This window comes from Leuciscus leuciscus, assembly GCF_965113295.1.
Source record: "Leuciscus leuciscus genome assembly, chromosome: 9".
Taxonomy (NCBI): domain Eukaryota; kingdom Metazoa; phylum Chordata; class Actinopteri; order Cypriniformes; family Leuciscidae; genus Leuciscus; species Leuciscus leuciscus.
Genome location: NC_138733.1, coordinates 5,348,272 through 5,376,070, shown reverse-complemented (window position 1 = coordinate 5,376,070; position 27,799 = coordinate 5,348,272). Strand labels below are relative to the sequence as shown.

Genomic DNA, 27,799 nt, shown 5'->3' with positions numbered 1-27,799 from the left:
ACGCAGCATGTCTTTGGTTCACTGCAGTGTTAAGGAGAAAATACTCAGCAATGGTGTTGACATGCATTTACACATGGTTTGTCTTAAAGCAGATTACAAACACCACATATACATATAAACAACATTAAAAGCTGGATTTTCACCACAGGGGGACTTCAAGAAACAGTGCAGTTCTCAGTGCGGTCAACAGGAGACAGTAGAGCGCGCGGTGCCATAACGCATCAGCCGTAGAAGAAGAAACAGCAGCAGCGGTAGTGACTCGCATTCAGAGAAACAGCAGAAACAAAATCATGGAGGAAACCGCAAAAAAGGAGAAAAAGCAGGACGAAATCAAGGAGGAGAAGGACAAACAACCGGCGGGGAAAGAGAAGGAGAAGAAAGAGGAGCAGGAGCTGGTGAGAGAGAGAAAAACACCCGTGTTTGAATTCCGCCTGAGTCACTCTGCAGGCCAGACACACACACACTCACACACACACCACTGTAATGTTTGTGATTATTTATGAGTTATCAATGAATATCAATCACTTTCGGCACGAAACACTTTAAAACAACGCGTATGTGATTATAAGTCTCCTGTGTATGCGTTATATGTATCATATCGTTGTATAAACATAGGGATGAATGGATAAAGTTCATAGAAATGCTTCCCTGTGGAGAAATTCCATGGTGTGAATTTAAAAATAACTATCTTTCCTTGTTTCCAGAGGTCTGATGTTGTTAATAATCACTTCTCTGATGTGTTTGTGTTGTTTGTGCAGTCCGAGGAGGACAAACAGCTTCAGGAGGAGTTGGAGATGCTCGTGGAGAGACTCGCTGTAAGTTCAGAGGGTTTTGTTGGATCTATTAATTATTCCTGGTTGAACTGTCAATTTGACACATTTGAAGAAGCAACATTAACGTACTTAAAAAATATCTGAATTGCGTGCGATTTATTGTAATGTAAGTAAACTGGGTTTTAATGTACAGTAAGGTTTCATGTTTTTAACATTTGTTAAAATGAACCAATACTTCTACAGCATTTATAATCTTAATGTTCACTAGTGGTCGACCGATATTGGTTTTTTGATGGCCGATGCCGATATCTTAGAGAGCAGGATGGCCGATATTTTTATTATATAAATTATATTTATTTTAATCAGTATTTTATACATTTTAAATAAATTAGAAAACAAATCTTTAAAATAAACATGCTTATACTTTAGATGGCAACTTCTTGAATCTGCAATCCTATTACAGTATTTTTCACAAATAAAGTAATCGTTTAAAAATATATGTGAATAAAAAGGAAGTAAACACTGTAACATTGCACTCAGTAATCTGGTAATATTGTGCGCACTGGTAATCATATTTTTTTTCAAATAAAGACAAGGTAACGCTAATATTACATACAGCACACAGTGAAAACGATATGAATGTGACACAGTGGGCAACTGGATATAGCACAGCATATTTTAAAATGAAGGATTTAAAGTGTTTCGATCGCGTCTCCTGTGAAGCTGATCTTCTGTTCGCACTCACTCACTTCACACGGACCGACCGTCATTCGCACTAACACGTTTATCAGGCGACAAACGCACACTTCACAAGATATCACAGCTGGATTACATTAAATCTGCAAGGTCTGTAAAATTAAATGTTTATTAGATATTCAGAGATTTGTTTAAATGATGCAGATGCGCTTTTGCTGAATGTTGACGGTAAATGATAAAGTATTTTAGCCTGATTGTTTGCCTTTTCTGTAACAAATAATATAAAAGCAACACTTTACTTTTTCGCATACCATTTACTTTCTTTGTTTACCAGTTCTGTCTAACAAAGTATTAGATATGACTGACGGAGATCGTAAACTAATGAAGACAGAGAATGTGAGTGAGCGCTGTATGATCAGGCGCTGGTGTTCTCAGCGCCACCCGTCAAAATAAAAGTCCGAAGCGCCGTCAAAATAAAAGTCCCGCTTCCAACACTCGGCCAATCAGAAAAACGTATCGCCCGATGCCGATATTTTAAAAGTGCCAAATATCGGCCGATATATCGGCCTTGGCGATATATCGGTCGACCACTAATCTCAACATTTACTAATACACTATTAAGATCAACATATGTATTTGTTAACATTAGTTAATGCAGTGTGAACTAGCATGAACAAACAATGAACAATTGTTTTACTAGTGATGTCAATCGATTAATTTTTTATTAATTCGCACCTGAAGTTAAGTTTATTATTAAGTTTTTAATATATTGTCATATTGCAATACTTTCACATTGAGTCTCCAAAACAATGCAGAAAAAACATAAAGACTGTATATTTTAAATATTTGTTTAATGGAATCTCTTTACTAAGCACTATAGATGAAGGCCAGTATCACTGATACCAATACTGGCATCTCTATTAAAAATATTTTTTTCCCTCAATTTTAGCCATTCAACATTACAGTATAATTGAAAGCTATAATTTTTAACATTTAATAAGCTTTCAAAAAATAACAACTTTTAATTTAAGGTAACCCCTTAAACAATCTTCACATAAACCCATTGTGATAAATGTCATATTTAGCTGTGCCTTTAATATATCAGGGCTCAGCGCTAAGGTTTTTTTCTATTGGCCCTGCTGGGACGGCTCAGATTTGACCCTGCCCTGCTAAAAAGCACAAATTTTTACTTTTTTCTTTGTTTTTGACCATTTATCCTTGTAAACAGTGCTAGTTAATATAGATTGAAAAGTTCGTAGAGACAAACTTTAAGTTGGCTTGAGAAAGTTTGGACCAGAAAGTTTAAAGTAGTTTGAAGTTTAAATTAGTTTAAATTAGTTTAAAGTATAGTTTAAAGTAGTTTAAAGTAGTTTAAAGTTGCTAGGGTGTTTCTAGTGGGTTGCTAAGGTGTTCTGGGTGGTTGCTAGGCGGTTGCTAGGGTGTTATGGGTGGTTACTAGGATGTTTTGGGTGGTTGCTAGGGTATTGTGGGTGGTTACTAGGGTGTTCTGGGTGGTTGCTAGGCAGTTGCTAGGCTGTTTTGGGTGGTTGCTAGGCTAGGGTGTTAGTCCAGAGCTTAATGATTTTCAGGTAGGACTAACAGGTAAATATACAGGAATTGAATAAAGTTATCAAACATTTTGCAGTCTTCACTACATAAATTATTAATTGATTATAGATTTGTCCTTATTAAAGCTACAAACATTATTCAGTCAAGAGCAGTGAGTGTCTTTTGTTCTGTGATTATAATTATTGACAGACTTCAGCAGGTTTATTAGGCTGCTGTCACTTTAAGACCTGAAGCACATGACGTGTGTCTGACACCAGAGCATATGAGCGGAGTGGAGCGGTGAGAATCTCCGCTCATCGCTCACGGAACTGTTCACCCCTCCGCTCCCCCGCTCAAAGCTACATCAGGCCGCTACTTCAACGCAGTTTGCTTCGCGCTCCACTCAAATCGCCCCCCGCTCGCTCCAAAAAAGGAAAAAAATCTACATGTATATCACTTGTAGCGGTCCCCAACCTTTTTTGCGTCACGGACCGGTTTAATATCAGACAATATTTTCACGGACCGGCCAAGGTGTGGCGGATAAATACAACAAAATAAAATGATACGCACGGCATAAAAAATGGGGTATTTTTTTTAAATAGCCTATAATAATAAACGTGAATCCAATATGTGTAGGCCATACTAGCAACTTTATTAGCAGCGTCCTCTAACATCGCGCCTAAAGACAACTGAAAGTCTGAACACAAACAAAATGCCCCCAAAAGAAAAAAAATCTCCATGTTTTCGGTGCTGATGCGTTCATAACATAAGGGTGGCGCTGCCAATAACGCACCTAAAAGCTGTCACAACGAACCGGCAAAATTAATGATTATGTATATGTAAAATATAGCAGGAGATATTTTAATTGTTTACTAATAAACCATTTTTTTTTATGTCTGTGGCTGGAAAGATGCTGACTCGCGATCTTCGCAGTATTGAACGCCCCAGAGAGAAATGCACATTTCATACGGATTCAAGAGAGCAGTCTGTTTTCTTTCGTTTTGAATTGTTCTGTTTAAAAGTAGACATTTCAGGCTTTATATATATGTCTCAGGTCTGTCAGGCAAGTAGGCTATACGCTGAGTTTCGGTTCATTTATGAGACAAACTCCAGGTTCACCCGCCGGCGCCTTCGTGTCGTGATTATCTAATATATTTACTTATTTATTAAATCCAGAAAATTGGTTGATGAAACACTGATCAAAATTAAGATACAATTAATACAAAACGAAATTAAATTTAAAGACAGGCTTTGTGCTTTCTGTTTGAGGTCTCAGTGAAAGTTTTAAAGCAGTCTTTTAGTGCCGCTGTCAGAGCGCTCACGTCCGTAACGGAGAACTGTCCCATCTGTAACATTGTTTTAGTTTTTTTTGTGTGAAACAAATTTCTAAATAAATGCGACTTATAGTCCAGTGCGACGGCTATGCCTATATATGTTTTTTGTTCTTCATGGCGCATTTTTTGACTGATGCGTGGCGTGAGCGGAGCGGAATTGGAGCGGGAAATAGTGCGACGCTCCGTCCTTTTGAAATTGCCGCTCTGCGCTCTGTCCAAGATCCGCCCGCTCGCGCTCCCCGCTCGCTCCCGCTCCACTCCGCTCACATGCTCTGTCTGACACGCATGCTATTTTCTCACAACTCTGTTTATTTAAGCCTTTATTTGACTCATTTAAGACTGTGCTTGCGAAGATACTCAACAAAACAGAAATTTTTACATAATTTTCTGTGTTTTTGTCTGTTGAAGTGCGAAAGAACTGTGTTTTGCGGTCTTTTGTGTGTTTGTTCACAGAGAGCCTCTTGACACTCACGCCAGCACAGATTTGAGTTTTTTTTTTTTTTCGCGCTTGAATGGTTTAATAGCATTTAAATGAGTGATGGCGTGACTATATACTGTAGTGCAATAAAGGATAAAAAAAAAAAAATAGATGTTGCGTTGATTGCATTAAATATTTTTAACACGTTAAACTGGGAAAAAGTAATCGCATGGAATAACGCATTCATTTTGACAGCCCTAATTTTTACTAACATTTACAAAGATTATATATATTGTTAATATAATGAGAAGTGTTACTAGAATTAGTTTTCACAATAATGGATCAAAGTGTAATGAATTTCTTTATTTCTGAAATGACTTTTTTCATTCCCATTCCCATTTTTTCCACAATACAGTCAAATCCTCATGGATAAAATCACATCCTGGCGATTTCACATCCTGAATATTCCATAAGTTAAATGTGTTGATTTTTTTTGTGTCAAGACGCTTGTTTTCTCTGTGTTGCGCAGGAGACGGACACGTCTCTGTATCGTCCTGCTCTGGAAGAACTGCGGCGTCAGATTCGCTCCTCCACGACCTCCATGACGTCGGTGCCCAAACCGCTCAAGTTCCTGCGACCCCATTACGCCAAACTCAAAGAGATCTACCAGAACATGGCGCCCGGAGAGAACAAGGTGTGTTTGCGGCATCAATCAAATGGCTCTGATGATTTTATAAGGACAATCAGCCTATGTTTGTGTGTCAATCCTTCTCTGTTTGACAGCATTTCTGTGCCGATGTGGTGTCTGTCCTCGCCATGACCATGAGCACCGAGCGAGAGTGTCTGAAGTATCGTCTGCTGGGCTCACAGGAGGAGCTGGCGTCATGGGGACACGAATACGTCAGGTACGAGAACCAGTCCTGCCAGACGACAGCCTGAAGACCAGTGTTGTTATTGTTAGCTACAACCATTAAAAGATAATTTTTGGTAATTGAAATAAAGCTTAAAGGTGCAGTACACGATTTCTGAGAAACGCTGTTGAAAGTGGATCAGACTGAGCGCCAAAACACTTGTAGCCAATCAGCAGTAAGGGGCGTGCCCACTCATGATGGGGGAGGGGCTTGTTGCATAGTGTGTGTTTTATTTTGGTGTTTGTTTTGGTGATTTCAAACATCAATAGCATTTCTCAGAAATCATGTACTGTACCTTTAAAGTAAAACTATTACGGTATGTAGGAATGCATCGATGTATCAGCTTATAAAAGCAATTATTTACACTATTGGCCATTGGCCATTGGCTGATTGTTTAAAAACAGTTGATGATCAGGGCTGATTATATCCTGTCAATCAAAAGAGGGTGGAAAAACGTTTCAGACTGCAACTCATATTGTGTACGAAGATTATGTCTCTTGTTTTCTATTTAGGGCTGTTGAAGGCTGATATTAAGATGCGTTGTGGTCGATCGGATCACATGTAGACGAGAGAGACACATTCCCGTTCACACCTGGTGTTTTAATCCGTCTCTTTTGTCCACTTTCACCCACTTCTGTCCTGATATCTTCGAGGGGAGGGTCTATTTTTCAGATCTTTCGATATAATGGACAAAATAAGCTCTTGAATTTACATATGAACGCGACCGGAGGCGACTGAGAAACACACTGAGAACATCAGCTTTAGTTTCTGCTCTGACACACACGAGATCAGCCGAACGCTGTGAGTGTGTGTTAGACATCAGGAATGATGAGAGAGAACAGTGTGTTTGATGCGTTCTTCCTCTTCAAACCAAACTTGTGCCTCCAGTCGACAGTTTAAACCCCGTCTGACTCGAGCTCTTCCCATAATCCTCACGCGTTAGGTCAGTAGATGGAGAGAAGACGGTGTTTTTTTTCCTCTGGAAGTGTTGGAAAGTGGACGAAAGTGGACAAGCTCAAAACCTTTTAGACCCCGTTTACATCTGTATTTAATGTTGTCCACTTGAGATCTGATCGACCAAAACACATCTTAATACCAGGTGGAAACAGGGCCTAAGTTAACGCGACAATAACGGATATACAGTTAAAGAGATGTGACCCATGGTGGCAAAAGGAGTCGGAATGCGCTCGGGCTAATCACAAGCTACTGGTAAAACAAGTGAAAAATGTCTAAATTTGCGGTTCATTAAGCCCTCGTCTAGCGATCCCAATGCTCTAAAAAAGCGATTAAACGTCTAAAAGTGTCTTTATTTATGCATTTTCCCTTGTTCATGTAAAATGCCCTTTTTTCTCTGCTCACTTCTTGATGATGGCGCTCCTTTCAGCACAAGTTTGGTATCATTTTAAAGGAGCACTCCACCGTTTTTTCATATTAAACTGTTCTTCCCTTAACTAAGACGAGTTGATACATACCTCTCTCGTCTCAGTGTGTGCACTCAATCGCTCTGGCGCGCGGCGTCACTTTGATAGCACTTAGCTTAGCCCAGTTCATTCATTAGGATCCAAACAGAGATGAAGCTAGAAGCGACCAAACACCTCCATGTTTTCCCTATTTAAATACAGTTACACGAGTAGTTGCACGACCAAGTATGGTGACAAAATAAAACGTGGCGCTTTTCTAAGCGGGTAAAAAGGATAACTATAATGTATGGCGGAATAGCACTTGGGAGCACTTCGACTCGACACAACATGGAGGTGTTTGGTCGCTTCTAGCTTCATCTCTGTTTGGATCCTAATGAATGAACTGGGCTAAGCTAAGTGCTATCAAAGTGTCGCCGCGCGCCAGAGCGATTGAGTGCACGCACTGAGACGAGAGAGGTATGCATCGGATAACATAGTTTAATATGAAAAAACGGTGGAGTATCCCTTTAAAGCGCAGCATTCCAACTTTGTCAATATTCATAGTAATTTCTCAAGTCTGAACCAATGAAATGTGATTTTCAAACTAATATGCTTATTTAAACAAAACGATCTTACTCGCGCCGACTGACAGATCCAAAGCTTGCGTACAAAGACGCCTCAGACTGCGTGCAACCCCAATACACACACACACAGAATTACAGCATTTCAAAATATCTGTCGTGGTGAATATTCACACAAACATTATCTGTTTTGTTTTGTAACCTTCTGAAAACTTTATCTAGATTTTTCTCAAAAGTGCCTTTGCTGTCTCTATCGACTTCAGTCAGGTGCAGCTCAGTCATTTTTTTTTTTTTTTATTCCAACAAATCATACATAATTTGGAAGGTTTTTTAATAAAGATAAATGTGAAAATAGCGGGTTTTATTTTTTGTTGCCAGAACGGGTCAAAAATAGTGAGGTTAAAGGAGGCTGTATTTGACCCGATGAACCTTCAAACTTTCTTTAATGCAGTCTGGGAACTTTCTAGCTCTTTCCGTGCCGAATCATTGACCGTGACCCTGTGTGTGTGTTCAAACTTTCTTTAATGCAGTCTGGGAACTTTCTAGCTCTTTCCGTGCCGAATCAGTGACTGTGACCCTGTGTGTGTGTGTGTTTCCAGGCATCTTGCCGGAGAGGTCGCTAAGGAATGGCAGGAGATCGAGGAAGGTGATAAAGCTCAACAGGAATTACTTCTGAAGCTGGTCAAAGAGATCGTCCCGTATAACATGGCCCACAATGCCGAGCACGAGGCCTGTGACCTCCTGATGGAAATCGAGCGTCTCGACATGCTGGATACGTACATCGATGAAAACGCCTACGCTAAAGTCTGCCTTTACCTCACCAGGTGCGACACGATTACCCACAATGCATCTGAACGTGTCTTTTTAGGTGTCTTCCTGTTTTGATCGTGTGTTTGTGTCTCCAGCTGTGTGAGTTACGTCCCTGAGCCGGAGAACTCTGCTCTGTTGAAATGCGCTCTCAACATCTTCCGCAAGTTTAACCGTTACCCAGAAGCCCTCAGACTCGCACTGATGCTTAATGACGTGGAGCTCGTGGAGAACATCTTCACTTCCTGCAAAGACATGTATGACAAACACGCACTTAATTTATCATTTACACACAGTCTGTCTCCTGAAAACTGAATCTCGAGTTGCAAAACACTGATAGTAACGTGTGTGTGTGTGTGCAGTGTCATTCAGAAGCAGATGTCGTTCATGTTGGGTCGTCACGGCATGTTCCTGGAGCTCAATGAAGATGTGGAGGATTATGAAGATCTGACGGAGATCATGTCCAACGTGCAGCTCAACAGCAACTTCCTGGCTCTCGCTAGAGAGGTGCTTAACACACACACACACACACACACACACACACACACACACACACACACACACACACACACACACACACACACACACATACAGAGAAAAATGTCCAGGTCAAGAAATATCTGGGTCATGACTCATAAGAGAAAATGCACAGATTGAATCTTGAGTAAAGAAAATTAAGTCTATTTTTTTAGGACCATTTGACCTCATTTTTATGACAATTCATTATTATCATATCATATAATTATCATTATTACAGTGCAACTGAAAAAATATGAAATATTTCTGTCGCAAATTACAATTGTAATCACGGATCGTGGTCATTTAGTTCATGATGATATTAATAAGAATATCATTGTATCCAGAAAGAATTGTTTTATAACTGTATGACAATAATGGGAATATCTATAGATCTATCTATCGCATTACAATAATGAGAAATTGCATTGAGAAATTGCATTGAAATGCATTTGATCATTAAAATGTCTCAAGACTTCACTTCAAAACTGAATTTATATTAATGAAAATGTTATAAATTATTATTATTATTAGGATAATTGAGGTGAAATGTGCCTTATTGTCTTAAAATGTCACTCTGATAATTTATTGCATTCAAAATATTATAATGTTTTTTGTGTGTGTGATTTTGACCCAGACGTGTTGTTGTGAGATTCACATTAAATTAATAATATTTCTGTCAGTTGCTTGTACATATTTGTAGATGTTATATTCTGATCCTTTCCTCTGTAGCTCGACATCATGGAGCCCAAAGTGCCAGATGACATCTACAAAACCCACCTGGAGAACAACCGTAAGACCCGTCAGATCTCGTTATTAGTGTGATGGTGTGTGTTGTGTTTCACTAACGGTGTGTGTCTCTCAGGGTTCGGTGGCAGCGGCTCACAGGTGGACTCCGCTCGCATGAACCTCGCCTCCTCGTTCGTCAACGGTTTCGTCAACGCTGCGTTCGGACAGGACAAACTGCTCACGGAGGACGGAAACAAGTGGCTCTACAAGAACAAGGACCACGGTGAGAACAGCCACATCTCTGGGCTGCTAAACAGCATAAATCTGCTGTTATCGTGATGATCTTTGTGTTAAATGTGTGTGTGTGTTTGTGTTTCAGGCATGCTCAGCGCTGCGGCCTCTCTGGGAATGATCCTGCTGTGGGACGTGGACGGTGGTCTGACACAGATCGATAAATATCTCTATTCATCCGAGGACTACATCAAGGTACAAATGCACACAGTAGCCATGTTTCCATTCAAAGCATCCGGAAATTTCAAACACACTTTTAATCACCCTTAAAACTAGATCTGATCAAGTGCTATTCACCAGATGTGGTTTAGGTCATACAAGTTTGACTCGTGCTTTTGTGCGTAAAGGTGAAGACCCAACTCTATGCATGTTTTGAAAGATTTCCCCTCTCTGTTAAACATAATGTTATTGGACTGTCCTGGGTTTAACCCTCTGGGGACCAAGCTGTTTTTGGGGCCCTTGAGATGTTCTGACATGCTCTGACATTTGTGCTTTTTTCAGTTATTTATAAACATGTTAATGGCAAAGGTGTAAATTCACTCTATATAGCACAAACAGGCCTACCATAATATGCGAGCAACATGTATGTAGATGTTTGTATTTTTAAGAGAATAATGTTTATGCGTGGTTATTTAAAAAAATAAAAATGAAAGTTGCTGAAATAAGACCACAAAACTCATACAAAATATGTGCCCACAAGACTTTTGACTAATGGATGTTTTCTCTTGGAGTTCTAGCTTCAAAATTATGTGAAAATAGTCTTGCTTTATCGTTCACAAAAAAAAAATACATTGATTTAAATGGTGTAAAACAGGTTTTGCTTGGAAAGCCAATATGCGAGGGGGAGGAGTAGTTTACACCTTAGATTACCCAGTCCCACCCACTCTGCATAATGACTCTGCATAATTAGCCATTCATTCAGGTGTGACACTGACTGAGCCACAACGCAAGGACAAAATAGCCTATATATTTAGAAGAAGACTTATATTGACCATTTAAGATTTTGCTTACATCTATCTTGTAAATATGTTTTGCTATTTTATTAAAAAGGTTACAATTACAACAATAATTACAATTTCAGCAATATTTCTGCAAAAAAAGTACTCTTTCTTTGTAAAAAAAAAAAAAAAAGATTATAGGCCTACATTTTATCATATGTATTCATTAGTTTGAATATAGCCATTGCATTGGAACATCTTAGTCTATGACTTTATTTTTGACAAAATAGTATTTTATATATATGAGCAGAAAAGCTTATTTGATGTGACAGTATATTCTACAGTAAAAACTGTACCCAAATCTAGTCAACAAAATGTTGTCTTTCATACTTCGCCTGACTGTAACGCAGTAACTGTAACTGTAAAAGCAGTTTATTCTTTCACACACAGACGCGCGATTCATATTTAGGCTAAACAGTCTTTACAAATATGTACCCTTCATTCATCTCACAGAAACGCTATTCATATTATAGAAACGCGATTCATCTTTTTGTTTACATAAGCCTACAACGTTATTCCATAACGTTATTCCACATTAACACTTGAGAAAGGATAACTTAGCCTACCTCACTCCTCAGCGGGATCTGCTCCTCATATCAGCATGGAAAATTTTCTCCATAAGGTAGGCTATATTATGCCTCTTTGTTTACAGCTGATGTGGGGGCGTTTCACAGACTGAAATGGTTCTCAGAATTTGCGTTTGAATAGCACGCGCTCTCCGGGGCGTGGTCAAATTACTTTTGAATGGCTCCTAATGAGCTCGACTGGAGTCGCTCTCTTTTTATACAGATTACAGAAGCTGATAATATTTGTTTTTTATATAAATTACTTCATTTAAAAGCTGCGATCTCAAGCTTTATGCCCGTGGGTCTGTTTGCCTGTTTGACTGAATTTTCGCGGAGTTATAGATAATTTTCGAACGCGTTTCAAATGGGAGTTTACTGACAGAGAGAAGGCAGAAATAGCATCATGTTAGTTTTTCTTTATTTGTCAAAAAGCAAAACACTTTATTTGTATTGTGAGTATACAGAAAAAAAATAGAAACTGAACAGGATCGATTGATGTATTACACGAAAATGAAAGATCAAAATTAACAGAGCATTTTGTGTTTATTTTTCATTGCTAAAAAAAAAAACGAGCAAAACGCGCGGGCGCGTTTTTGGTCCCCAGAGGGTTAATACGAGTAGAATGCTCTTTTATGAAGTTATTTCACTTAAGGACTTATTTAGGAAGATTATGCCTGAAAATATTTTTTATATGTTAATTAAAAAAAAAAAATTATAATATGACTTGTCGTGTTTGTTTGCTTGGTTTTGTTGTATTTATATGATATTTGTATTTTTGTAAATTAATTTTGGCCATGAAAATAGCCTTAGATGCTGACACGGCAATCAATCAATCAATCCATTCAAAGTTGCGACTGAGCAAAATTGGACATTAATGCGCTGCTAGAGCCAGAAGCAAACAGCGCTACTGATTGGAGAGAAAAACCTGGGAAAATATTCTGAATGATTAATTTGACACATGTATTTGTTTCAGTCCGGGGCGCTGTTGGCGTGTGGTATCGTGAACTCCGGCGTCCGTAACGAGTGTGATCCCGCTCTGGCTCTGCTGTCCGACTATGTCTTACACAACAGCAACATCATGAGGATCGGAGCCATTTTTGGGTAATTCACAAATGACACTTTATTAAGTTATTTTTTGTTTTAATGGTTTATTTAAATTTTAATGAACAATTAAATTCATAACTTTTAACAATCTTATAATTTACTATCCAGATACGCTGGATGGGTTTATTCTAAGCGAGATGCTCGCGTTCGCTCGTAAACAGTGTTATTAGTCTACTCAACTGCTTACTCGTGACACAAGTAGCAACACAGCTAAAAGTGGTCCTAATATGTTGGACCTTTAACTGACTGTAGCTTCCTTTACCTGCTGAAACATGCCTTCACAAGCACTGTAAGAGCTGTTGTGTTTGAGCTGATGTGTAAAAGGGGTGTTTGCAAAATATGCTTTATTTTTGTCATTCTAGTGCTGACAGACAATTTGTCCGTCCACACTAGACCCACTCGCAAGAAAATGGATAAGCAGCTACATAATCAAATTCACAAATATTACACCATTTAAACATTATTCAAACACATAGGTTACTGAGTTACTAAAACAATCTTTGTCAAAGAATACACTTGTTTGTTCACAGTTTGAACGTTCTTGTTTCCATTTGTTTAATTTCAAGATCTGAGGTGAATTATCCATTGTTGCTTTTACAGCTTCAAAGCTGGAGCACTAAATGATGTTCAAAGTCACATTACACGCTTTTAACATTAAATAAAGCACATAAACAGCACCTGAGATTATCATCGCCACACTTTGTGTTTGTTATTCCAGCGCGACGTCGCAGAAAAATAGAAACCGTTTCTAATCTAGACTCGTCGCAACACTCTGACTAACATGGAAAATAACCTTTTATCGCGTGTTGCGTTGTGTTGGACACGGTGTTAGTCCTTAACGATGAATGTATGATTATTATTTGTAAAGGTACATTCTACTGTGCAATAGTAATGCTGCTTTGTGTTTGTGTAGGTTGGGTCTGGCGTACGCCGGCTCTAACAGAGAAGATGTTCTCTCTCTGCTTCTTCCTGTCATGGGAGACTCTAAATCCAGCATGGAGGTGTGTGTGTGCGTGTGCGTGTGCGTGTGTGTGGTTGTGTGTGTGTGTGTGTGTGTGTGATGAATCTGTGAAGAATCTGTGAAGGACTTATTTAGTAAGATTATGCCTGAAAAGGTTTTGGATTTTGTATCATATGTGACCCTGGACCACAAAACCGGTCACATGTCGCACGGGTATCTCTGTGGCAATAGCCAACAATACATTTGTATGGGTCAAAATTATCGAATTTTCTTTTATGCCAAAAATCATGAGGATATTAAGTAAAGATCATGTTCCATGAAGATATTTTGTAAATTTCCTACCGTAAATATATCAAACATGTATGTGTGTGAGTGAATGCTGCACAATCGCCAACATAAATGAACAACTTTAAAGGAGATTTTCTCAATGTTTAGATTTTTTTGCACCCTCAGATTCCAGATGTTCAATAGTTGTGTCTCGACCAATATTGTCCTATCATAACAAACCACACATCAATGGAAAGCTCATTTATTCAGCTTTCAGATGATCATGTTAATCTCAATATAAAAAAATTGACCCATGTGACTGGTTTTGTGGTGCAGGGTCACATATGTTAATTAAAAAAAATCATGTATAATATGACTTGCTGTTTTTGTTTGTTTGGTTTTTATTGTATTTATATGATATTTGTATTTTTGTAATTGAATTTTTGCCATGAAAGTAACTTTGAATGCTGACATGGCACTAAACAAAACAGTCTGAATCTGATGAGTCTGTGTGTGGACACGCAGGTGGCGGGAGTGACTGCGCTGGCATGTGGGATGATCGCTGTGGGCTCCTGTAACGGTGATGTCACGTCCACTGTCCTGCAGACCATCATGGAGAAGAGCGAGCAGGAGCTCAAGGACACGTACGCCCGCTGGCTGCCGCTCGGCCTCGGACTCAACCACCTGGGTAAGAACAGCACACGTCTCGGCCGGATGCAAGTAAACCTGCTGGGAATTACAAATTAAGGGCGTTTTCACACCTGATAGTCCGAACCAAAGTTCACGTTTTGACATTTCCGGCCGCCGGCATTTTGACAGTCAAAAGTAGTCGATCTCCAAATGCAACGTAACAGGGAGGAGAGTAAAGATGGAAAGCTCCTAAAGCTTATTCCACATAAATTCACGGATAATTTGTTGTTTTCTCGTTAGTGAAAATCAATATTGACCTTGTATTTGAAAAAGGATCCTCATATAAGAAGCAATACTAAAGAGTCAGTTCATTCGCATTCGGAGATCGGCTATTTTTGACTGTCAAAATGCCGGCGGACACAGAGACAGTGAGTTGTTTAAAATCGTTCTTTTTAGTAAACTCTGTGAATACACACAATGTTCTCAATGCTGGAGTTCATGTGTAGAGCCGCTGGTGATACTGAGAGCACAGTTTCATGTTGTGTCGAGTCTTCTTAGTGTTTTATAAATAGCGTCATCCTAGTCGTGCCCCAGCAAGCTCTCCCATTCAAAAGGCAGTTTGACCTAAAACGAAAATACGGTCAAACTTAAAAGTGGCGTATCCATCCTAATTATGCTTTTAAATGAAAGTTTGCCTCGGGTAGATTCACAAAAAAGACCCTAGGTTGCATTTTGGCGAGAGTTACGCTTTAAATCACAGCATGTGTGATTTGATAATCACTTAAACCATATTGTGTTAAATTTTGATTTATCATTGAGGCCTAATTCTCAGTGTAAACAGTTCTGAGTTCTGATTGGATTAAGAAGGCACAATTACATGATTGTGTGTGCAGGTAAAGGTGAGGCGATCGAAACCACTCTAGCAGCTCTTCAAGTCGTTCCCGAACCTTTCCGTAGCTTCGCCAACACACTGGTGGACATCTGCGCATATGCAGGTGAGTCAAGTTCTCCCTCACACAGGTTAAAGGTCACACGCTTCCTATAAAACACGTGTGTGTGTGTGTGTGTAACCACCTATCTGTCTCTCAGGGTCCGGTAACGTTCTGAAGGTGCAGCAGTTGCTTCATATCTGCAGCGAGCATTACGACATCAAGGACAAAGATGATGATAAAGACAAGAAAGACAAAAAAGACAAAGATAAGAAGGAGACGGCAGATATGGGCTCCCATCAGGTGTGTGTGTGTGTTCTCGTTCTCGTTGATGTGTGTGTGTGTGTGTGTGTGTGTGTGTGTGTGTGTGTGTGTGTGTGTGTGTGTGTGTGTGTGTGTGTGTGTGTGTGTGTGTGTGTGTGTGTGTGTGTGTGTGTGTGTGTGTGTGTGTGTGTGTGTGTGTGTGTGTGTGTGTGTGTGTGTGTGTGTGTGTGTGTGTGTGTGTGTGTGTGTCAGTCAGTAAGGCTTATTCTGCTGTCTGCAGGGTGTGGCGGTGTTGGGTATCGCTCTCATTGCGATGGGTGAGGAGATCGGCTCAGAAATGGCCCTGCGCACGTTTGGTCACCTGGTGAGTTTTACATCGACATTTTTGGTGCTAAATAAAATAAGCATGTACTTTATTTAATAAAGAAAGAAATTATAATCATTTATAACATATATTTACATAATACATGCATTTATAAATATACATATTTAATAATAATTTATACAAATATTATTGTACAATTTTGTATATTTATAATACTTTTTGTAATTGATATTATATGTAATATTTGATATATAATTTATATAATACATTTTTATATAAATTATGAATACATACATTTAATAAATAACTGCATAAATTATAATAATTCATGAGTTTATGTAATACATGCATTTAATTATAAATATTTAATAATAATTGAATAACTAATATTGTATAACTTAATATTTTAAATATTAAATGTGATGTTTATTATAATATTTTTTACATTTATATAAAATGTATATTTGTTATATTAAATTATATATGTATATAAATTATAAATAAATGCATTTAATAAATACATCTAGAATAATAATTTCTTTTTAATAACTTTTTTTATTTAAATACATTTAATTACCTACTTATTATATATAAATATCATATCAATTTATAATATAATTTTTAAATTAATATTACATTTATTATGAAAAAAATACAGTATATATTATATATAAATCAATGTTATAATTTATTCAATATATTTATACATTAAAATTAGGGCTGTCAAAAGATTAATCGCGATTAATCGCATCCAAAATAAAAGTTTGTGTTTAAACTCGATTAATCTTTTGACAGCCCTAATAAAAATATGAATATAAATGTATTATATACTTTTATACTGAATGTAATATTTATTTTAATCATTTTCTAAATTTATATTACATATAATATTTAATATATAAAATTACATCATATATATTCATATAAATTACTAATAAAAATGTATATTTAATAAACAAATGAGCATGAAATATGGACCTCTTTATGGTAGTGATTCCCCTAATGCTTTGTTCCCTGGTGTGTGTGTGTGTGTGTGTGTGTGTGTGTGCGCAGCTGCGTTACGGGGAGCCCACGTTAAGGCGAGCGGTTCCTTTAGCACTCGCTCTGATCTCAGTCTCCAATCCCAGGTTAAACATCCTGGACACGCTCAGCAAATTCTCACACGACGCCGACCCGGAAGTGTCCCACAACTCCATCTTTGCCATGGGAATGGTGGGAAGCGGTCAGTCAGGAATATTTTACATTTAAAATTGTATAATAAGTGTATATAAATTATAAATGCATTTAATTAATGCTTGTGTTGATGCTCACACGGCCTCTAGAGGACGCTGAAACGCACTGATGACATCATGAAGTGCCTCGACCAATCAGAGGCTGCGGTTTTCACGGTTACTGTGTTGGTCTTTTTCTACAGGCACCAATAACGCACGTTTAGCAGCGATGCTCAGACAACTGGCGCAGTATCACGCCAAAGACCCCAACAACCTCTTCATGGTCCGACTCGCTCAGGTGAGCAGAACAATCGCTGAAAATATGAACCTGCTAATGTCTATAGGCGCTTTTCCACCATCGGGACAAACCGCTCTGTTGCTCCTCGGTCGTTTTTGACCCAAAAATATAATGTCGTTTTTTTTTTTTTTTTTACTTAATTGGAATTGTATGAAACTTGGTAAAGGTTTTGGCACTTGCTGTGTGAACACACACAAAAATCATGGACATGATTCGAAAATGTTAAATGGTGCTGTGAACAATAGTCACACTTTGTGCTCCTCGCGGTCAAAAACAACACATTGGAGACGAATTTCCTCTAGTGGAAGTGTTTGGTACTGCAGCCGAACAACATCTCACTGAAAGCTCATTTTTTTAGATATCAACCTCAAATTTGGAGCACAGCTTGTTAAGATTTATTGCAGTTTTAGAGTTAAACGTGATTTTGAAAATATACATTTTATATAAAAATTAAAAATAGGATTTTTGTGAATTTTTCATAACAATACACTGTAAAAATCTGTTACTTTTTTTAAGTTCACTTTTTAAACTTTTTTTTCACTCCTTCAATAATCTGCCAAGTGTCGTCTTTAAAAAGAGATCAAACTGAAGTCTGTCACTCTGAAGCATTCAAGATTTATAACGGTTTAAGTTGGAAATGTAATTTTCAGGTCTATACTCAAAAAGTTAATAAATGGAGTATAAATACAGCATAAATATAATTTAGTACCATAAAATCCCCTAAAAATACAAAATATTAAATAAAAAAACAGGGCTACCGTTAACTGTGATTGTGCCGTGTCGAACCAAGTTCAAGTGGAAATATAACTGGAGCCGTTCGGCATGACAGTGGAAAAGCACCTTCTGATTATTAACACATTGTCACGTGACACATTTTTATTTGTATTTGTATTACTAATTATATACACGCTTTCCTCTTTAGTGCTAATGTGCGTTTCATCACAAAGAGTCATGCTTTTTATAACACATCATCTGCTGTGTTTTGACTGTTAATGATCTGTTAATGTGAGCTGTGATCCGGGCCAAAATTAACTCCAAATGCTAAAAACTAGGGATGGCCCGATACCGATACTGGCATCGGGGATCGGGCCGATACTGTCCTCAAATACTCGTACTCGTACTCATAAAAATTCGCCGATACCACGCACCGATACCACGTCCATTTTGCGAAACGAAACTGGCCGCCGCGAGTGCTTTGTCGAGGTGAACTGAGGCATAGACGCGCGAGCTGGTCGAGCACATGCCTTAGTTTAAACAGACGAGACATCAGTGGAAAGTTTGTTCAGTCGGATGTCAATGGCAACGAAATTAAACGAGGCATGTAGCTTTAGCTTATTATTAACGTTAACTGACTAGAGAGAGAGACAGAGAGAGAGCGAGAGAGCGAGCGCACTTCTGTTGAATGCTCTTGATTGCTGATCGTTCACTCAGCACATGTTATTTGGATGAAAACTAAATCGTATATGTAGCCTAAGTAAAGTAAAACATGAACTGTTACCTGACTGAAGTATAACGAGTGGTTCCCTACGTTATTACAGGACGTGTGCAGGTTAAGAAGTTTCATGAACGCAAACATCCGAAGCGCGCGCCCCACAAACCAGCGTCTCAGCGCGAATACTGAATTAAATTGTCTTTCACGTCTTGCGCTTGTACGGACGAATTCACACACAATGTAATAACGCCCGTCTTGGTGAGTATCCTATAGTAAACAAAGTCGGTTATATCTCAAATGAACGTAGCATGTTCAAGTGCGGTCTGTGCGTTCGGTCTTAAAGGGGCAGCAGTTTGATAAACCTGCTTCTGTGTTTTAATGCTAATCAAACAAAGGAGAAATAAATACTCACTGCTCTTGACTAAATAGGCTACCCTTTTCAACTTTAGAAAATATCCATCTATATATAATTCATACAGTAATGAATATGCTTTTTTCACATTTGATTACTTTATTCAAATTTCTGTACTGTTAGATACCCGAAAAACTCTAAAAACACTGTTTATTTCATTTGTAGCCTTTCTTTGTTCTATATTGTATATATTTGTCCTATTTGTAATTCGATTGTTTGTTTTTATTTTGTTACTGACTGCTTACTTGTTTTAAATTCACATTAATTAGGCTGCTAGTTTTTGTTGTAGTATCAAAATTGGATTAAATAATTGATATTTCACTGGTTTTGACAAACATTTGAACCGCTGACCCAGTCCTCAGCACTGAGCCCTGCTGAAGCAGCTCTAAATATGTGCTGTGCTATTAAATGAAAGATGAAATATGATAGAGCAATAGAATGAACAGTGACAGTAGGCTTACAGAAGCTCATACAATGCATTTTAGCAGGCTTAATTAAGCATGAAAATAACTGAAAGAAATATATATATTTGATGAACAAATTAAGCCAACTAATATGATTTATAATCTTTTGGTTTATCTACTAATACATTTAAAAATTACAAATGCAGTGAAAATTCAGGTATCGGTTACGGTATCGGTATCGGCGAGTACCAAAAATTACAGTATCGGTATCGGACTCGTTCTGCAAAAAGTGGTATCGGGACATCCCTACTAAAAACAATTAATTGACTTTAGTGAGTGAATGAAGCAATGGCGTTTAAGAGTTATGTTAATGTAGAAAAAACTGTAGTCTAATCCTAGGCCAGTTTTTCCTTTAGTCTTAAGAAATAAAGAAGGAAGAAAAATATGCTAAATTGTTGGTGGGTAGAAAGAAAACAAACATGACCAGGTTGTATTTTACCTCAAAATCAAAAGGAAAAAATAAGATATTTTGTGTAAAGAAAACTGAATGATTCAATATTAAATCAGTATCAAGGCAGATACTGTGATTTATGTATATGTGTAATTTTATAGTGTTCATTAATATTTTATTTTTATTTTTTTTATTTAGTTCATTTTAAGTTTCTATTTATTTTTCTATTTAGCTTTAATTTGTTTTAGTAATTTTGCTTTTTATTTCAGATCATTTCTATTATTAATATTTATTTTATTTCAGCATTTTTCAATGCACAAAAAAAAGTATGTTTGTTTTGTCAGATCACTTTGTAATATGAAAACATATTAATTACAAAAATATAAAAAGTTAAGTACAGTATTGAAACTGTTTCTGAGTTTTTAGTAGTTCTTGGTGAAATATGAGGTAGGCGTGTTTTGTGGGATGGTGATTTTCCAGTAACCGGTCATTGAAGTGTGTGTTGAAGCGGATCAGCTGCTGAAGTGTGTGTGTGTGTGTGTGTGTGTGTGTGTGTGTGTGTGTTTCAGGGTCTCACTCATCTGGGTAAAGGCACACTGACGCTCTGCCCGTATCACAGCGACCGGCAGCTCATGAGTCAGGTGGCCGTCGCTGGACTCCTCACGGTCCTCGTGTCATTCCTGGATGTCAAAAACAGTAAGAACGTCACTTTCAACATCCAGTACCACATCAAAACAACACCTGTAATGTCTGTCTGATGTGTACCTGTGATTTCTCGTCTCTCTCGCTGCAGTAATCTTGGGAAAGTCTCATTACGTTCTCTATGGGTTGGTGGCGGCGATGCAGCCTCGCATGTTGGTCACATTCGACGAGGAGCTCAGACCTCTGCCAGTGTCCGTCCGAGTGGGACAGGTGTGTGTGTGTGAGAGACATGTTGCATGATTTTGGACCAATGAGATTAAGCCACTGTTCATTTTCAGCATCAATACTCCAGTCTTCAGTGTCACATGATCCTTCAGAAATCATTCTAATATGATGATTTGATGCTCAAGAAACATTTATGATTATCATCAATGTTCATATTTTTGTGGAAACTGATACATTTTTCATGATTCTTTGATGAATAGAAAGTTCTAAAAGAACAGCATTTATTTGAAATAGAATCTTTTGTAACATTATAAATGTCTTTACTGTCACTTTTGATCAATATTTAATGCACCTTTATTTTAATCTCTTTAAAGTAAATGCTCATTGCTAGTTAGGACAGCAACAAATCAGAATAACATGGAAGATATTTTTTTTAATCACTTTACATTTTAAGTGGCGCCTGGTTGGCACACTGTGATAAATGTTTCTCCCTCTTTCTGTCTCATTGTCTCAACTGTGGCTTTGTGTTTCTACGGAGTACAATGAGAAATTGTCCAAAAGAGAGCAAGTCATTTTAACCATTTAAAGGGGTCATGAACTGCATTTTATTGTTTTATTGTATATTTTTTTATCTTTAATTGACAGGGACAATAGACAAGTAAAACAACTGCCCCAGAATAAGATACAAAGCTAAACTTCATCTGTTTGAAGTGTAAACTTCATCTGTTTTGATTTCTACATCAAAAATGGTCATAATTTAGAAATATAAGGCCATTTCCTACCCTGATTTTATCTTCTGGTTTGAACGCTCTGTCTGAAGGGGCGTGTCTGTGTGAGACTTCAGTGTAAACGCCCACAGCTGTGATTGGCTGACCACTCTGTCTGAAGGGGCGTGTCTGTGGGAGACTTCAGTGTAAACACAGCTGTGATTGGCTGACATCTTTGCATTTGAAATGCAACTCTCTTGAAAACCTTTACAGTTACAGCTCTCAAGGTTAACTAATCTTGAAACGTGTTGATTATAGCATTATATTTAGATCTGTGGCGTGAAAGGTTGCAGTGATGAGCATTGTTGCCGATCACAGATATGTTGAGCACGTGAATGCAGTGATCTCATCACTGTAACTCAATTTCTGCTCTCACGAATTCTTTCATCATAACTAACAGTGCAAACGCAATGTAAATGAGAGATTCATTGTGCAGTGAAGACAGCTTAATTGCTTATAACGGGAGTCGGTGATAAACCCGTGCTGTTTGATTGACAGCTCCAGTGATTGTAGAGGGAGTGCTTTTTGACCACTTTCTATATTATGATTTAAATTACAGATTATTTTCATCCTACTAAGAGAAACAATGTGAAGTTGACCGTTTAGTCGCTGGTTTGATTTACTGACACATAGACAGAACATCTGACTGTACATGAATCATTACATATCAGAAATCACTGGTCACTGATCAATAGAGTTATTAGTCATTAGAGTCCATATCATAAATGTGTGTTTGCAAAGCCTGTGCCGAAATTGGTCGCAAAAAATCCACAGTGAAATGTGCCAAAAACAAACAAATAATGCTCTACTGTGACATTCACATAGTTGAAAATAAATAAATGGCATTAGGATCCTTTGGAAGGTAATGTTATTTTTATTTTAGTGATCCTGTATCTCTCATCTCACTAACGCACCAGTGGGCGGGGCTAAAGATGCGATGATGTAGACGTGGGCGTCCACTATGATGTCATAACATGACAAAATTCCAAACGAATCGTTTTCTGAGCTTAGGTTTCAATAAAAGCTGTTTTTGGACTAAGTTTGAGTTACGAAACTCACAGGGTGTTTTTGTAGCACTATGATGCATGTCAGAAAGCTCAAGGAGAATTAGATTTCTCAATTCATGACCCTTTTAAATGATACAAGTAGTGCAAAATCAAACGGTGAAAGATGTGATAATTCTTTCTGTGTGTCTCTCTCCAGGCTGTGGATGTGGTTGGTCAGGCCGGTAAACCCAAAGCCATCACGGGCTTCCAGACTCACACCACGCCGGTGCTCCTGGCTCACGGGGAGCGAGCCGAACTCGCCACAGAGGAGTTCCTCCCCGTCACGCCCATCCTGGAGGGCTTCGTCATCCTGCGCAAGAACCCCAACTACGACGTGTAGACACGCGGACTGAAGCGCACACTAACCGGGACCTCTGATCGTATTTAAAGGCACCTCGTCCTCCCCTTCTGTCTCCGTCTTTCTCTCCCATGGGAAAACTGACGATTCCTCACGCCCTCCTTCTCCTCGCCGCGTTTTCTCCTCATTTTGTAATTAGAGCAAGAAAGGAGTGTGTTTATCATCCTGCTTTAAACATGTTTTGTTGTTTTTTGTTACTTGTTCTGTAAAAGGTTGAGATACAAAAATAAAAGAATTGTGGTCAAATGTTGCTGTCACTGGACATTTTTTTTAACACACAAGCATTTTTCACGTTCTTATTCCGATCTTTACTGATATATCCATCATTTTTTGTTATTGTGAATATATAATAATAGTGCGGCATGTCAAAAAATGTATTCCAATTTGAACGCACACATCAACCCCATCACGTGTTTAGTGTTCATACAAACTACAATACATTCAGATTCATCAATTGGGATGGTTAGAGACATGATGGGCTAATGTAGAAAAAAAAAAAACTTAATAAAATGGTCATTAAATATATTCTGGGATGAATATATATTCTGGAAATCCTGCTTTTTTTTGGCATTAAGAGAAATCTTGTTTCGGTTACAAATTTGACTGGTAAATCATGAAGATTGTTTTTTTCCCCGCCCTTTTGTATTTACTGCAATGCATATTGTATGTTCAGGGATGACAGATTGATAAGCAGACATGGTAACTTTTGATACTTCGCAGTTAAATTAGCTCTCCTACTGATTTTGTCCTATCAATGTGGCTCACATGAAAAAAAAAAAACAGTGAAGACCTTTAAGTACACCATAGCTAATTCATATGTATGAGCCGGTATCTGGCAATAGTGAAATTTGTAGTGTGTTTGTTTCATACAGACCTGTTGAAACATTTCAGCACAATCACACATCTACTAAAACAATATTTTCAGATGTCATTGCTAACCCATTTTTAATAATAAACCAATATAGCAGCATTTTCTCACAATGCTACTAGTCAGAATCGGTCAGAATGAGTTAATGTGAATTTTTTTCGGTCACCAGGGGGCGCTGTACTAAAAGGCCACGCCTCTGTAAGCCTCGACCAATCAGCGTTCACGAATCCTACTATGGCAAATGCTCATAAATATGAATGAGGCCATGCTGACGTTGCAAAGTGAACTTTCTGCTGGAATCCTGCGGCGAAAGCCGAGGTCATGAATATTAACGAGCCAACTTATTTGTTTCGGTCCATTCACGACACCTAAAACTCTGTCACGTGGTCGGGATTCCCTATTGTCACCGATCCGGAAGTTCCCGAGTCGCCGGTTTCCGCCGGAAAAGGTTCCGTCCGGTCCAGACGGGTCTGTCTCTCTTTCTGGCTTTTTTTTCGGTTTGGTATCACTCAACTGATCCGATACAGAACCGGACCGGTACCGAAGATACACGATAAACTCCTGTCAGGTAAGAAACAGGCGCACGCGAGTCCTTACCGGCGTTGACGCGTGCGTGCGCGTGCGTGTGCGTGAGTGTGTGTGACACCAGTACTGTAAAATTCACTGAAAATACCATGATCAATTATTATTTAAATAATTTAAATCAGGACAATTTTGTATTTTTTAACATCAGTTTTAGTTGATATAATCACCCTGGTTCTCACTGTATTGTAATTGTGTGTACATGATATCAATCGCATGGTGGGTTTGTGGTTTTACACCATATTGTGAATGTTTCCATCTGCAGTGAATGCTTTCTGCCAATTAATTTGCTTTAGTCATATGATCAGAAATGTGCAGAGATTATAAACAGAGGCATGTCATCAAAACAAGCTATTAGCTGCAGATCGTCACCGGTGAACTGATTTTTATCAGTTTTGGTTTTCATTTTATAGGTGTGTCTGCTCAAACACTCGTGCATCTGCATAGCAACATACAGACAATCATTTAAAACAGCTTAGACACCACATTTAAATATGCAAACTGGCTTTTGCACAGACAAGCATCATGTTTCCTAAATGAAAAGTCAGGTGTCAATAGTCTTTGGGCATTAGATTTCTTCTGGCATTAAACAATGACACAACTCGGTTGATCATCTCTGCTCCTGTTCTGGAACACAGATTAATATTTCACTAACCTACATTTACAGATTAGACTAACTGTCCGAATGTGAGGCTATGTTTGTTTGTCAGTAACCTAAACACTGCAGTAATGATGAAATATGTCATCATGAAATCCACGTGATGTCTGAAGTGTGATTGTGTAAATATTTTAAACATTTGTTTTGTTTTTGGGGTGTCTGACCCCACAACATCAAAAGAAACGATATATATATATAACTATTATTATTATTATTCCCTGTTTTTTCATCTGGCATTGATTAAATATTTTTTTAATCATTATTATATATATTTTTGTTCAATTACAGACAAATACAAGGCATTGTAAATACAGTTCAGAATGTATAAAACAAAGAATAACAACAACAACTAAAATATAAAACGAGGCACTTATTAATGATTCGTTAACATCGCCATGTCAAAGGTGTTTGAGCCACGCCCATAATTATGCATAATTACGCGAATTCACGTAATTATTCATGAGATTACGCAACGACATTGGTCGCGTGTGTTAATGTATTAATATAAAGTGTTTAGTTGTGTCATTAGTGTATGGGCTAATTGAGCCCAATTGACCAGAATCTGTAATTAAAGTTGTTGTGGCAGTTAAGTGTTGAATCATGATGATACGCCGGTACTGGAGCGCCTGACTGCGCATGCGCGAGCGACCCACATGCTTTGTTCCGGCAGGCGCACGCGCACGCGTGAGCGAACATGGCGACGCGCTGCATGTCTCGCGTTACCGGACAGTGAATCACACCGAGAGAGAGAGAGAAAGAGAAACGGTAAAGAACCGTGGTCTGTTTGTGTCAAATGAGCGATTTTATATGAATGCGCGCGCATGTGTATGTGTGTGTGTGTGTTCAGCTGATGTGTTTGTGCGTTACATGCGTAACTACGCAGTAAGTTACTCAATCTGGCCCTGAGAAGTGATCAATACGTCTGTCTGTGTGTGTGTGTGTGTGTGTGTGTGTGTGTGTGTGCTGACAGGTGTCTTGTGAACTGCTTGGATTTCATTAAAGCGTGTTATGACCATGTTTCAACATGTTCCCTGATAAAGCAGTGTGTTTTGGATCATGGCAGTTATTTGACATTCAATGAGAGAGGCTATACGTCATGATTATGGTTATCCATGATATATTTGGGTTTTTGGTTGATGCTTTTCTAATATAAAAATGCTTTTGGACAGGCACCATGTTTTTCTGAGAGTACCATGTAAATACCATGGTGAGAGAATTCCAGTACCATTGCATTAAAGTACCTTCACTTTACTATAGTACTGCCACAGTATTTTCAGTAATCCTTTAATTTGTTAATCATTGTATGGTATATATTAAAGGAACATGGTGTTTTCTTGTATTTTGGACATGTAACTAGCTAAAATAAAGTGATGCAAGTACAGTGGCAGTACCATGGTAATGAAATGTACGTATCATTGTAATTAGAAGATACTTGCATGGTAGTACCATGGTATGCCAAGAAATATGGTACAAAGTGCATAAAGCCATGTTAGTTTTTGGTATTGTGTTGTAAGGTATATAAGCACCATTATATATGAAGTTACATGGTTTGTATTTAAAGTACCATGGTATTTAGTCTATTCATTTACTAGAGTTTGTAGTAGATAAGATACTAGATAACTACTGTTAATTGCTGCAATCTGTTTAAAATGTTTCATTAATTTGAATGTAGCCTATTATTTAAAAATATCGGTTTTAATGAATGATTTCAGGGCTTTACATTTAGTGTAAGTGGTCATCGAGTGGATAATAATGTATAATGTACTGATACGCAGACTCTCGAGGAGAAATCGAAAACAAATGAGCGCAACAAACAAATAAACTCAGTTAACAACATGCATAACATGTGATCAGTGTTGGGGAAGTTACTTTTAAAAAGTAGTGTTTGCTCGTTACTCGTTACTTTTTAAAAAAGTAATCCGTTACTTTACTTAGTTACCCCGTTTGGAAAGTAACTTTTTACGTTACTCGTTACTTTTACGTTACTTTTATGTTGCTTGACTTTGGGCAGAACCCAATATCTGTTCCTAAATATGTAGACATAAAGTTATACAATGGAGGACATAACAGGTAATTATTTTGTGCTCTTTATTATAAAAAATAGTATCAATTTCAAAAGAAAAAAAGTCCTTCTCATTGGCGCTGCTGTGTGCGGCAACTTTTATTCTCAGCCGGCTCTGCATCATGGGGTAGAGTGCGACACTCCGCGATGAGCCGCGTGCTCGCGCCACTTCTCTCCGCTCCGCTTCCCCTATCCACCGAACTTTAAATTTCGGCAACAGCCAATAAAGCTTCCCTGCTCTCTAACACCGGTGCGAATCGCGTCTTGATAACATAGGACAAAATGATATAGAAGACATAAGCTTAGTTTTCAGACATACGACTCACTCTATCAAG

At 38.1% G+C, this 27,799-nt stretch overlaps 2 protein-coding genes across 5 annotated transcripts in view; both read left to right on the top strand.

The window, feature by feature from the left end:
• The first annotated feature begins 210 nt into the window (after positions 1-210).
• On the top strand, positions 211-23,540 carry psmd2 (proteasome 26S subunit ubiquitin receptor, non-ATPase 2). Its single transcript, XM_082179961.1, has 21 exons — positions 211-395; positions 759-815; positions 5,299-5,463; positions 5,553-5,674; positions 8,261-8,485; positions 8,567-8,725; positions 8,831-8,975; positions 9,717-9,777; positions 9,850-9,996; positions 10,093-10,199; positions 12,542-12,669; positions 13,586-13,673; positions 14,426-14,588; positions 15,424-15,525; positions 15,620-15,762; positions 16,004-16,087; positions 17,102-17,270; positions 17,463-17,557; positions 20,826-20,952; positions 21,050-21,168; positions 23,094-23,540. The coding sequence occupies exons 1-21, from the start codon at positions 291-293 to the stop codon at positions 23,274-23,276; spliced, it is 2,694 nt and encodes an 897-aa protein (XP_082036087.1). The 5' UTR covers positions 211-290; the 3' UTR covers positions 23,277-23,540.
• A 1,025-nt stretch (positions 23,541-24,565) lies between these two features.
• Positions 24,566-27,799, top strand: part of eif4g1b (eukaryotic translation initiation factor 4 gamma, 1b) — an 82,538-nt gene continuing 79,304 nt past the window's right edge. Inside the window, exon 1 of one of the 4 annotated variants that reach the window (XM_082179818.1) lies at positions 24,566-24,730. The gene's annotated coding sequence lies outside the window, so the exon portion shown is untranslated. Of the gene's footprint in view, positions 24,731-25,762; positions 26,168-27,799 lie in introns of those variants that run through there. The other 3 variants (XM_082179820.1, XM_082179821.1, XM_082179819.1) reach the window with 3 other exon arrangements.